Source organism: Ammodytes marinus (genome assembly GCF_949987685.1).
Source record: "Ammodytes marinus genome assembly, chromosome: 1".
In the NCBI taxonomy this organism is placed as follows: Eukaryota; Metazoa; Chordata; class Actinopteri; order Uranoscopiformes; family Ammodytidae; genus Ammodytes; species Ammodytes marinus.
This window is the reverse complement of record NC_137230.1, coordinates 1,454,467-1,467,919: the sequence shown is the minus strand read 5'-3', so window position 1 is coordinate 1,467,919 and position 13,453 is coordinate 1,454,467. Positions and strand designations below refer to the sequence as shown.

General features: G+C 41.0%; 1 protein-coding gene across 1 annotated transcript; it reads right to left on the bottom strand.

Moving 5' to 3' along the window:
- Positions 1 to 2,884: 2,884 nt before the first annotated feature.
- Positions 2,885 to 11,932, bottom strand: fgf19 (fibroblast growth factor 19; the record flags this gene model as incomplete). The annotated part of the gene is made up of 3 exons (XM_080033891.1): positions 2,885 to 3,205; positions 11,520 to 11,623; positions 11,722 to 11,932. The coding sequence occupies 3 exons, from the start codon at positions 11,930 to 11,932 to the stop codon at positions 2,885 to 2,887; spliced, it is 636 nt and encodes a 211-aa protein (XP_079890017.1).
- Between the last annotated feature and the right edge of the window lie 1,521 nt (positions 11,933 to 13,453).

The following is a 13,453-nucleotide window of genomic DNA, read 5'->3' as shown; positions in this document are numbered from 1 at the left end:
GGCTGTTCCAGAGCCTGGGAGCTGCCCTGGAGAAAGCTCTGTCGCCAAGGCTGCAGAGTTTTGATGTGTGGGTGGAGAGGAGACTGGCTGAGGAGGATCTGAGGGCCCGGGGGGGTTGATAGGGGGAGAGGAGGTCAGTGAGATATGGGGGGGCCAGATGGTGGAGGGCTTTGTAGGTGAGGACCAGGAGTTTGTAATCGATCCGGAATGAAATGGGGAGCCAGTGGAGCTTTTTGAGGACTGGGGTGATGTGGTTCCACGAGTTGGTGTGAGTGAGGAGACGGGCAGTTGGAGTCAGTTGATGGAGGTGGTGCTGATGCCGGCGAGGAGTGAATTGCAATAGTCAAGGCGGGAGGAGATGAAGGCATGGATGAGTCTTTCAGCAGCATGGGGTGTGAGGGAGGATCTAATCTTTGCAATATTACGGAGGTGATAGAAGGAGGTTTTGACGGTGTGGCGGATGTGGAGTTCAAGGGAGAGGGTGGGATCAAAAATTACGCCAAGATTGCGGGCCTGGGGGAGGGGGAGACCGTGGTGACATCGATAGTGAGTGTGTGGGGGCGGGGGGGTTTGTGAGTTTGCTGAGGGTGGATTTGGAGCCAATTAGGAGGAGTTCAGTTTTGTTGCTGTTGAGTTTGAGGAAGTTATTTTTCATCCAGAGTGTTAGAGAAGACAGGCAGGATTCAATGTGGGAGATGGGGGGGTTTGGTGCTGAGGTAAATTTGGGTGTCATCAGCATAACAATGGAAGTCCATTGAGAAATGGCGAAGTAACTGATCAAGGGGGAGGAGGTAAATGATGAAGAGGAGGGGGCCGAGTACAGAACCTTGTTTAGTTTCATAGTGTCTTCGTAAATTATAATCCTTCTTCACGGCAACACTTTCCTTGCAAATTAAACAGACACACTTCCCCTCAGAGCCGGCCCAAGCCTTCATGGGGCCCTAAGCAGAAATTGATTAGGGGGGCCCATCTCCAATGTTAGCGCTGCCCAAATCATTGACTATTATTAAATGCCATTCAGACACCCAGTGTTTTCTGCTATTGCCTCGATTGTCCAGCTGGGTGTAAATAGTAGCCAGCCGAGATCCCGACCCTCCTAGGGGGATCTGGGGGTATGCCCCCCTGTGTGATTTTTTGTTTTACTTTTTAAAGTGAAATGCATTAATCTGGTAGCCTGGAAATCCAGACCCTGATATCTTGAACGATAGAGGGTCTAGCCACGATCAATAGTAATTTCCAACTCAAGGGGCGGCTCCTACTCGTGCATTTGAAATGCCACTGCACGCAGTTGGATAGCACTACATCCAATCAGAGCGATGCACAAGGTGACGTGTTAAGCCCTGTTCGTTTAACAAACAGCTGTTAAACTGTTAAATTAAACTTTTGCCATGGTCGGTTGGCAAAACAGAACATTTCACTTACTTGCTAATGAAAGATTTGAGTGCCGTCTTCCAAATCGTCAAGGGTCGAGGCCAAATCAGTCTCAAACTCACACAACATATCTGCAGCCATCTTTGATGTTTACTATCACGGCTTCGACGTCGCTTGCACGTCACCGTCGTCATCCAGTTACGTCCGCCCCAGAGCACCATACAAAGGGCTCTGGCGCGCCCATATTAGATTTGAAATTGAACCAATTGAAACGTGAGCCAGGATTTCTGGACTTTCTGAAAAAGCTTCAATGGAGAGTGTCCAGACCAAAAGGCGCAGCAAATTTAATTTGCCAGCGCCTAGTGGCAGGTCTGGGAATGCCAGGCTATGAATCTGGTGCACTATGAGAGGAAAATTAAGAGGCTTAATCTGAAGAATTTTGTATGAAAAAATAATTTGGAGACACTGTGTCAGATGAATTAGAAGCTATTGAAGAAGGACACATGGATTTTCCATAATAATATTATAATATAATAAAATATTATGCAGGGTCCTCTGGGACGGGCTTGGTGCTCTTTTTCTTTTATGGGACATATTTCTCTGTAATATAATGAATGCATTTAAATTATTTAAAAATGAAAAGGGCCATATTACATTATATTTTTTAATTGTTTAACAAGTGGGTTAACTAAGAAATGCAAAAAAAAAAAAAAATAATTTAAAGGGCCAGATTACAAGGCACTTAAACTCCATCTGCTCCAGGGGCGCTGTAGTATGGCTGACCCTGTGTGAGGACTCTGGAGTGGAAAACTTGAGAGGGGAGATGCGAAAAGACACATTTCAATGTGCTCTGTGTACAATTGACAACATTTTTATTAACTTAATGCCCCTGTCCCAACTTTTTTGAAACGTGTTGCAATTAAAATTTTTTAAATGTGTATATTTACAAAATACATAAAGTTTATCAGTTTTGTTAATGTATTTGTACTGTTATTTATTGAATTATTGTCTCGTCTAAATAAAAAGTATTTCAATGATAGCAATCACTTATAATAGGCAGAAGGTCTAATGTATGATCACACGTTTGGTGAAGACCATGTGGCACTGCACTTCCTAGAATCAAACAGTGGGATTCATGTCTTTTTCTAGTTTCTGTTGGCGCTGCTCTTGGTTCTTTCTGGTTCTAAACTCTTCTCTTTATTCCAAACTAACCAGAACGTCTTACACATCCCTCCCTAGAGTGTAGACCATACACTGATCTTCAGGGAGGAAACACTGCAGCTGGTTGTTCAGTGACTATAAAGGCTGAAACATTCTCCCAGCACACATGTCATTCTCCACTCTGTAGGACACTGCACTTGTATTGTGTTGGGTCAGCTCTGAGCAGTGCTGGTGGGGCATAACAGCAGCCTTTCTTTAGGCCGGCTGGACATGCAGTCAGTCCCTGTTTCTACAACATGCAGGGAGCAGTGCACAGGACACATCCATTTCCTGGTGTCTCAGAGCTGCCCTCTCATCTCTTGTGGAAGCTGGGACTGTGAATGATCTGAGAGAGCTTTGCAAAGGAGTCCATGGTGTCCACTGGTTCCTCTGTATGAGCTGTGCTGTGTGCTGTCTGCTCAGGGGGGTCCAGTCCATTTGCTGAGGCCTGATCCATAGTGCTGATCCTGGGGAGGAACTGTGCAAGAGCGGGGTCCCCCCGGTCTGCACCCAACACCCTCTGCCGGTGGGTTCCCATACTAAGCAGGGCTCCATGTCTGGCAGAGACGTAGATGTTGTACCCATCCGCCAAAATCTGCTCCCTGAAAGTGCAGTCGTCTCTGATGTAGGTGTGCTGAAGAGAAAGAGAGACGGACACGCATTGAGATGGATGAACCTTAAAGGTGCTGTAAGCGGAATGGTTCTTTTAGCTAACTTCCTGTCAGTTACTGCAGTTAGCAGTCCCCTCGCTCGTCCCTACGTCACCACATTAATGCACTGCGGTCTTCAAGCAGCGAGTTATCTAGCATCATCTCAGATCCATAAGTGTGATAAAACAGACATTGGGAAAGATGTTTACCTGCTCCGCCATTGTAGGCACATAAACATTCACCCATCTGTCCTCTGGCGTACACCGGCAGTAAGACCATGAGTGAGACGGGTGTCGGTTTGTAGCGTTCTCTCTTGTGATTGGATATAAATTACGGGATCCTACAATAAGTTTATTTGCCGATGACATGCAGAGCAGCTGACTGAGAGATCGGCTTTATGAAACGCACACATTATGTAAGTGATCATTGTATGAATAAAGAGCTATTTTAGGTAACGCTTTATACTAAGGTTCTTGTAGTAAGCCTTAGTTAATAGGTAATAAGGACCTTATTAGATGCTTATTAACATTAATTGTGTTAATAAGACTATATTTAAGTGTTAATAATAACATAATTTTACACTTATATTAACATAAATAAACCGCTTACTTCACCTTTAACTGATCGCTGGGACCCAATGATATTTCTGTCAAGACCCATCAAACAAAGCTTTATGTTTGAAATTACTTCATCTTGTTACTTGTAACTTTGTTTGTGGAAATATTGATTTAGTTTCACAAAGACTTCCCATACATCTCCATGATCTACACTCTTCAATGGTCATGCTTTCTCGGACATTATTTGTAATGCACTTTTCATACAAGCAAATGTAGCACAATCCGTCGGATTTAGCACAGGGAGACCCCAGGAGAAAAATAAAGAAAACGTAGGCCTATCTCACAAGAAAAGAGAAGAAGTCGCGTTATTTGGTCTCTTTGCTTACTACGAAAAAACAGACTACAACAAGAACATCCTCATCCCTCTTCTGTAAAACATTGTGGGTATTTTAAAGATGAATCCACACAGAGCTGCAGGAGAAGGGGTTGCGGATCCTCCCCATTAACTTGATGCGCCTTGGCATTAAAGCAGCTACGAGTAACATTTAAATATCTTTTAAACGGCCTCATGTTTCCTCTGATAATCATAAATTACCTTTAACAGCAAACGAGACCATCAGTGCAAAGAAATACGTTTTTATATAGTTTTTATTATTGCGTTTGGTCTGGTCGCACACCAAGTCCGATTTTCGGTTCGCTCGTGCAGGCTCTTTGGTCACATATCCGTATTGGTCGCAGATTTCAGTGTGGTGCAACAACGCGATTTGAGAAGCCTATCCCTCCAGGTGAGGGAAGGGGAGCGGGAGCTTTGTTTGAGACAGTTATTTGTCGTCATAATGACTGATAACGGGGCTGAACCATCAAAGAAAAAAAAGAAAATGCAATGAAGAAAAGCTAAAAGGGAGAGTGGTAGACGAGCGGGAGGGCGTTGCCAAGCAACGAATACACAATTTCACAGGAGCGAACTAGACTGCAGTGTTTACTCCTAAATTAATGAGCGGTAGCCTACTAAAACAAAGTTTACTTTGCCTCACCAGCATCAGATGAGTCGACCATTATTCATCGGAAATAGTCATTATTTACAACAACATAAACACATTACCTCATCGTGATCCATACTAACTGCCGTCTCTCGTTCATTCGCTTTCTGTGAGGACACGGAGTCTTTCAGCTCTGTGTGAGAGTAGTTCGGTGACACTGCATCAACTCATTGCAATCAGGTGTGTGTGGCACTGACTGGCATTAGTTGATGCTGTGTCACTAACCACTCTCAGTCTCACGGAGCCGAAAAGAGTCCGGTGCCCTCACACTTTCAACACACGGACATGCACTATATTGCTTCCTGATTATTTGACTCTCGCACGCCCGGCACGAGCTAGAAAACAGCTTCACGACAGCTGGCGTTGTAAAAATACGCTGGCGTCGTAAAAATACGCTGGCGTCGTAAAAATACTACCGCTTTTGTCCAAAGGGGCCACCAATGGACAAAGTTACTCGTAGTGGCTTTAACTGTAGAGAGGGTGTTCAGTATGGTCAAACAGATAGTGACAGAGGATTGACAACTCTACCCTTTGCTCACTCCAGGGCCGCTGCTAAGCTTTTGGGTGTCCTAAGCTTACATTGTCAGTGAGGCCCCCCCACAAAAAAAAAAAAACCAAGACAGGAAATTTTTTGCCCTTGCAAGATCTCTGCGACTGCTTTTTGGCACATTTGCTGTAGTGATGAGTTTTTGCGGACAGCATTTACTAACAGAAAGAACAGCTTAACGTGTGAAACAAATTGCCGAGTATCCTACTAACTGCTTTTGCAAAGGAGAGACTGCGCTCTGTGGACGTGATTGACAGGTGACCACAGAACAACTGTTGATGGGTGAATTTGGAGGCGGGCTGTCGCCGTGCCCACCTAATCAGAAGCTAGGAATGGTCCTGGTATAGTAAATAGACATATTTTAATTGGCTGAAAAAATAAAAAATACATTTTCTTCACTTTGATTGGGTGGGCAGGGCGCACATTTTGGTGGGCAGGCCCACCCTAGCCAATTGGCTGCCGCTGGCCCCGCTTACCATTATGAATCACCATTCAAAAACAGCTCGATAAAGCTGGGTACACTATAATTGGGGGAACCATCTAATTTGCCTGAATTGAATGATAGGTTACACAATTAAGAAAAAACAACGATGGGCCTGTTCATAACTAATTTATATATTTTTTGTAATGTAATGATTATCATGAATTTTTTTTAAGAAACCTCAATTTTGGGGGGCCCCCGGATCATCTCTTTTTCCTTTGTAATAAAAAATAAATATTTGCTGTTTCTGTTCGCTGGTATCTATACATGCAACATGAATCCTAAACTAGGCCGTTTCCTTAAGGATTGCATGATGCATTTTTAAATAGTAGCTCCTTTTTTAAACAAAAAAGACAAACAAACTTTGGTAAAGGGGGCTGCAGGTTCTTCGACAGCTATTGACTTTGGCCAAAGAGAGGCAGTCAGAGGCCAAGGTTGTTGTTGCTGCTGCTGGCTCTTTTCTTTCAGGTTTTTCACTTTGCAAACACATCCTACCCTGCACACCGGACAAAGGTTGATGAACCGTGCGTCTGTTTGAATGAATGCCTGACTTGTATGCAGTGTTTTCTGAACGCTGATTAACAACACATGAGGAGCAGCAGGACACATCAGGTCAACAGGGCTTGTTAAAATTAATGGTGTATCCATTTTGAAAAGCATTGTTTTGTTTTTTTCTGCATTGCTGAGATAAAAAATGTGTAATATGTCAAAAGAGCACCATTGTTTAGCAATAGTTAATAGTAATCAGTAACAGATTCATTTTCCTAGTCATATTGCAAGAGAACTCTAGGTGGAATTAGTTTAATGGTTTCTTCACTCGTGATTTTACAAAACTAAAAACAGCAACAACAACCAATATTAATAAAATAACATTCATAATATTTAAAAGGCCCAAAAGGAACATGAGCACAGACTTCATGTTGAAGTGGAAGATGAAATACAAATACTGAAGAATTTGTATTTGGCAGCTTAACTGGAAGTATTGACTATATACCCTTTTCCCACCAAAATGAAAACCCGTATCGACGCTGCTTAAATAGACGAGTGTCCCTTTTCCCACTGCCAGCAGACCCCGCTCTGATCTCCAGCTGTGCAGTGAGGCGAACAGAGAGACAGAGAGAGAGAAAGTTTATAGTTTTGCTTTTTGCTTTTTGCAGTGATCACTAGTTCTGACTTTATTAAAGACTGACTCTAGCAGAGTCAGACACTCTTTTTTTCCCTTTTTTTGTTTTTACCCGCATGTCAGACACTCACCAGCTCGGTGAGGTGTGTAACTTGTGACACCGTCACATTAAATCAATGTGTCATCATGAAAGGATTAAAGGAAAGAGATGTAGAAGGTATTGTTGTAAACATGCAGATATAGGTTACTGTCCTTTGTAATAGTATTATCACCGGTGGTGAACTCGGAGCTTGCCGGCATGTTTACTTATGATCCGTCACTTTCTGACTGAACAGCCTCATGGAAATGATATTTCACAATTTTTTCATATTATAAACCAACACAATTCATTAAAGCGAGTCAATTGGTAATTTTAGAGTCATGATATTAAGATGAGACAGACTCCATGTTCTCTTCTCTTTACAGATGGCTGACATTATGAGCGCTGCGCTGTTAGTCAGCTAAATAAAGTCACTGAAGATGACTAGGCCTTTATAAAAGTTAAAACCCCTAACTATAGGCTATATATTTAAAAAGTATCTTTACTCTCTCTGTCTGTCTCTTTCTCTCTTCTTGCCCGTATGGTCTGCATAATAGCGGATGCACATGGGACCTGGAGGTCCTCAGTTGTTTGCTCTTTTCATATTGTTGCGTTGCGGACGATCAGGTTAACAAACTATGGATATTATAGTTGTATAGTCTTTCTAACACATTTAGCGCCTCAGCTCAGCTGGGTCTCACCGGCTTAAACACGACTTGAATCGAAATTGAAACCATAAACGGTGATCTGTCCGGTGGAGCAGTTATTATTAATAACTAAAGGTTATTGTTAGTAAACACATGGCGTGATACGTCAGAAATCTTGCCAGATTTTTACTCCGCCGAAAAAGGGCATTGATGTGACGTCGGGGTTAGGGAGATACGCCCATCGAGGCTCCACGGGCGGCTAGCTGTCACTCGAGGCCCTAATTATTTGTAATTTTAGTTTAAGATATTTTTTTGGCTTTTTTCATGCTTTTATTGACAGTGTGAAGAGACAGAAGTGAAATGGGGCAGAGAGGGGAGTGACATGCAGAGAACCACCCAGGCGGGAATCGAACCCGGGTCTACGGGGAACCCGGGACACCCTACCTACTGAGCTAAGGGTGCCCCCTAATTATTTGTAAATTTGAACCTCCAAAAAAAAGTTAAAAACTAGCGTAATCCCAAAAAATTCACCCCCTCAGTGTTGTCATGGATATATGACCTAAACATACAGACTAGAATGTTTTTTTGGACCAGGCCGTAAATAGGTTTAATAATGCTGTGAAAATGGCCTATTTAACAAGTAGTCTAGGTCCTGGGAAAGTTTTGTATGCATTTAACTGAGAATATCTCAACTGTTATAGACTAATATGACCCCAGTGAACAACGTGGGATGTGTGACAATCTCTATCCGGGGCGAAAGTCCTGAAAATGACCACAACAGGTTACACTAGTCTCACACTACGTGGTGAATGGGACTTTTTTTTACCTTTATACGTAGATATCCTCATACTTTTTACCATATTAATCTTCATATTAATAGAAATACTTTTTTTATTACACTTTGTCTAATTTTTTTTTAAAAATATGCAAATGAGGCAATATCTCATTAAATATGCATAGCCTACATATAAACCCTTTAGTAGAGGTGCTGGATACGATTTGTATGCACTTCATTTAGCGGAGAATATCTCAACTGTTATAGACTAATATGACCCCAGTGAACAACGTGGGACGTGTGACAAAATCTCTATCCGGGACGAAAGTCCTGAAAATGACCACACCAGGTTACACTAGTATCACACTATGTGGTGAATGGGACTTTTTTTTCCTTTATAGATATCCTCATACTTTTTTACCAGATTAATCTTCATATTAAGATAAATACTTTTTGTATTACACTTTGTCTAGAAATTTGATAAAATATGCAAATGAGGCCATATCTCATTCAATATTCCAATCCCACCTCAAGACCCACCTCCTCCGCCTACCCCTAGTTCACCCACCAACCCAACTCTACATGTTCTTTTTGTTTGTTTATTGTTGTTTTGTAAAGCGCTCTGAGTGAGAGAAGAGCGCTATATAAATACAATTTATTATTATTATTATTATTATTATTATTATTATTATTATTAATATGCGTAGCCTATATAAACCCTTTAGTAGGGGCCCTGGATACGATTTGTATGCACTTCATTTAGCGAAGAATATCTCAACTAGTATAGACAAATATGACCCCATTGAACAACATGGGATGTTTGACAATCTCTGAAAATGACCACAACCGGTTACAATATCACACTACGTGGTGAATGGGACTTTTTTTCCCTTTATAGATATCGTAATACATTTCTACAAGATTAATCTTCATTAGGGCTGTCAAATTAACGCGTTAATTTCGATTAATTAATCACAGAAAAATTAAAAGATTAAAAAAATTAACGCAGATTAATCGCACTTCTATAGTGCCCTTTGACCCGGTGCAAAAGAGGTGAGACGAGAGCGCAGCTTGCGGACGCGGCCCGCACGGGATTAAACAGTAAAGAAAGAAGCAGGGCAAAGGGGCCGAGGTCTCTATGGATGTGTTATGGGATGTTTCGGGCAAATAAGCATGAAGGTAAGAAGACATCTTATTTTATTCTCCGCAGTGTCTGTGAATTATTCATTTAGTGGGCGCCAGCAATGTAGGTTCAAAACTCAGTTATCTTCCTCTGTGTCTCACTTTCGTTTGCTAGCTGCGTGTGTGTGTGTCGGTGTGTGTTTGTGTGTGTGTGTGTCTCAATATTTTTGGCTTTGAGTAGTACGATGGCGAATGAGTCGGCGCGTTTTGGAGATAGACAGTCTTCATTTAGCCTGCTGGTTTTATTTCATGTAGCCTAGAAACCTGGCTAAGGAGAGGAGACAGAGCTACGAGAGAGAGAGAGCGAAACAAACTGTAGGATAGTCTTCAGCTGTTTATAAACAGGCAAAAAAGTGTCATATAAGTATGCGATTAATTTAGATGAATTAATCACAGTCTGTAATTAATTAGATACATTTTTGTAATCGCTTGACAGCCCTAATCTTCATATTAAGAGAAATACTTTTTGTATTACAATTTGTCTTAAAAAAATGTAATAAAATATGCAAATTTGCAAATATCTCATTAAATATGTGTACATATAAACCCTTGAAGTTACAGATTTTCTGAGGGGATCACAATGTTCACAATGACAATGATTATAAGGTCATAGAAGAGTGTAAACATTCTGATTTGATTTGAAGATTAATCTGGTAAAAAAATATGGGGATATCTATAAAGGAAAAAAAAGTCCCATTCACCACTTAGTGTGATACTAGTGTAACCTGTTGTGGTCATTTTCAGGACTTTTGTCCCGGGTAGAGATTTTGTCACACATCCCATGTTGTTCACTGGGGTCATATTAGTCTATAACAGTTGAGATATTCTCCGCTAAATGAAGTGCATACAAATCGTATCCGGGACCTCCACTAAAGGGAGTCAATGAGAAATTGCTCTGTTTTGGTACCACCTCTTAGTGGCCACTCGGTGAACACATTTTTCTTAAGGCCAGATTTAGGAAGGTTAGAAATACCTGGATGTCTACTACATCTAGATATTGTCTCTTTAACAGAGGTGCTGGGCAGTAGCACCATCTAATGAGGCTGGAGGAGTGGTGACTACTCTTGTCACAGGAGACAAGTTGAAATACGTTTTGTTTTGTTTGTAATATCGTGGACAGTCCCCTTTAATTAACTGTATTAAAGGAGCAGCTTTAGCCTGTCCGGCTAATCTCTATTCTAGTTGTTAACAGACAACCTAAAATGCCTCAGTTAAAAGTTAAAATACAATAAATAACATTACATTTATAATAACAGTAGGCCTAAACGAAAGGAGGAGAGACATACAACATTGTACACACAGTTGGAGCAAACAGAAACAAGCAAGCACAGACAATGACAAGGGTTAGGGTTACCCGGCCTAACCCACAAAGCAGTTCATGCAATAAAGACAATACAGAGGAGACGAGAGGAAAGAATAGTCACAGAGGCCCCATTTAGGGCCCATACAAGACATGACATGACATGGAGGCAGGCAGCAGTGCAAGATTGAATATTGTGTTTTTATTTATCCTTCTATATTCTGAGGTTTGATTCATTTAATATTTTAATAATAATATTTTAGACTTGAATGTTGGGGCTTTGTTTTTCAGATGTCTCACTTCATTCATTCTCTCAGTCATATTCTGGTTATCCTTCATTTTAAAACATTGTGTTTAATAAATATTTACAATCTAATCAAAGTAAGTATTCAAATAACTATTAGATAATATTACCAGTGTGATTAATATGTTGCCTAATTAGTAATGGTGGCAATCAGACAAATATATTTTGCTTCCTAATATATTAATAACTTTTGGCTAAATAATAACTTTTAGGACCATTTCCATGTCATTAATAAAGATGTTTTAATGAGCCTTCCTCCTTACTGATGAGTACAGTCTTCCATCTCCTTCCATGCAGAGGAAGCGTGCGCTGGCTAATCCTCTGATGACCACACAGCCTGGGTCCACAGGACGGATCTCCAGCACGCCTGTAGTTCAAATGTTCATCAGTCATCACTGTGATTTAGTCACTAGCATAGCATCATGCTTTGCAGCTCAAGTCTGTATTTTAAAGTGCTTGACTTACTGTATAGAGTCTGGTGTGCAGAGCCATGTATGTGTCCATCCCCAGTGATCAGCAGGTGTAGCCCTGCTCTGGCTGCGTACAGGTGCCTGAGCCTCACCACCTGGCCCCAGCCATAGGCCATGTGTGGCCCCTGCTCCGACACAGGCATACACACCACTCCAACAGCAAAGAACACATTGGCAACTGATACAGTGACCACAAGCATTAGCATGATTCATCAGTTCCTGTGTTGCTGCTCCCTCCAGTTTGGCAGTGTGAAGTAAGCTAGTCTCATGCTAAGCTAGTCTTTTAAATGTGCTCCTTATCAGCTGCAGATAACCCTGTTTCCCATGCTGTTTTCCTAGAAGCAGACTACAACACACCCCTGCACGTCATCCAACTGAATTCCAGCTCTCCGTTTGTCCCAGGCGAGCCCCTGACATGTCTATGCAAACTTAATTGAAAACTCTGGCAAGTCATGGTTCAGTCAAATCAGCTGACATGCTTTCTTTTTGTTACGACAGGACTCATGACATTTTTCTTGAATTCACAAAACATTTTTCAATAGGCCCTAGATTTCAAATTAGAATGTTTCTTTTAGAAAATGCATATGGGTTGTGGGAAATATTAAAGGAAAATGCAATACTTTGAAATCCAGAATCTTATTGGATTAGATGTACTGCTTGGTAAAGTTTTTCAATACCTAACAGTACAAATAATTGTTGTTGTAGTAGCAGTAGTATCATAAGAGGTAGTAAATAGGAGTAACATTGTTTTTGTTGTTGTAAGCCTAAAGCAGTTTGGCACAAGGAAGAGTAAACCTTGGCTCATGCCTGTAACCTGCATAAGTCTTATTGATGTTCATGTTGCAACATGATGTTACATAAAGTTCTACCAAATGTACTCAAATGTGTCAGATTGCACATTATTTATTTGTGGATAGGCTAAAGTCTACAGATTGGTCTGAATCCAAGCCGAGCTGTGAGACTGGGTCACTCCACACTAGAATAACAGACTTCTTTCCGCTCTTATCACGTTGTGGCCTGTGCTTCCGCTGCGCAGCCTTGCGTTGACATACAGCAAAGTTAAACTGTAATGGAGAGCAAACATCACCATTCACCAAAATGCAACCTGAGGCCAAGTTTTTAGATGTGTAAATTCCTCCTCTCTGAAAAAAGGAGGGTGCTTTCCCATAACCTAAAATAGCTTCTGTCACTAGATGGAAGCCTAGAATAGGAATTATCTTTAAAGCAAATCAATAAAAAAAAAATATTTGAAACGTACCCCTCTATATTAGAAGATGTATCTACATAAATTTAAAGCAATAGTTTTTAGACTTACATCTATCTATCAACATATATAATTATTATTATTAAATGTTTTTTTTGTGTGTGTGTGTGTGTGTGTGTGTGTGTGTGTGTGTGTGTGTGTGTGTGTGTGTGTGTGCGTGTGTAAACAGGTAGTAACATTTAGTAGGATAAAGGCTGCTCAGAACTAATTGATCAAAGATATCCAGTTCATCATCAGAGAGGACCTTAAGCTTAAATCTGATGGTGTCAATATAGAGTCCATATTCACTGAAATAACACTGTCTAGAACTGGTAGAAAAATCATCATTGGCTGTGTCTATCGACCCCCAGATACTGACATTGATCATTTCAATGAAAGTATGACTAACACATTGGACCTAATAAACAATGAAGGTAAAATGGCATATATTCTCGGAAACTATAATATAGATCTCTTTAAAAGT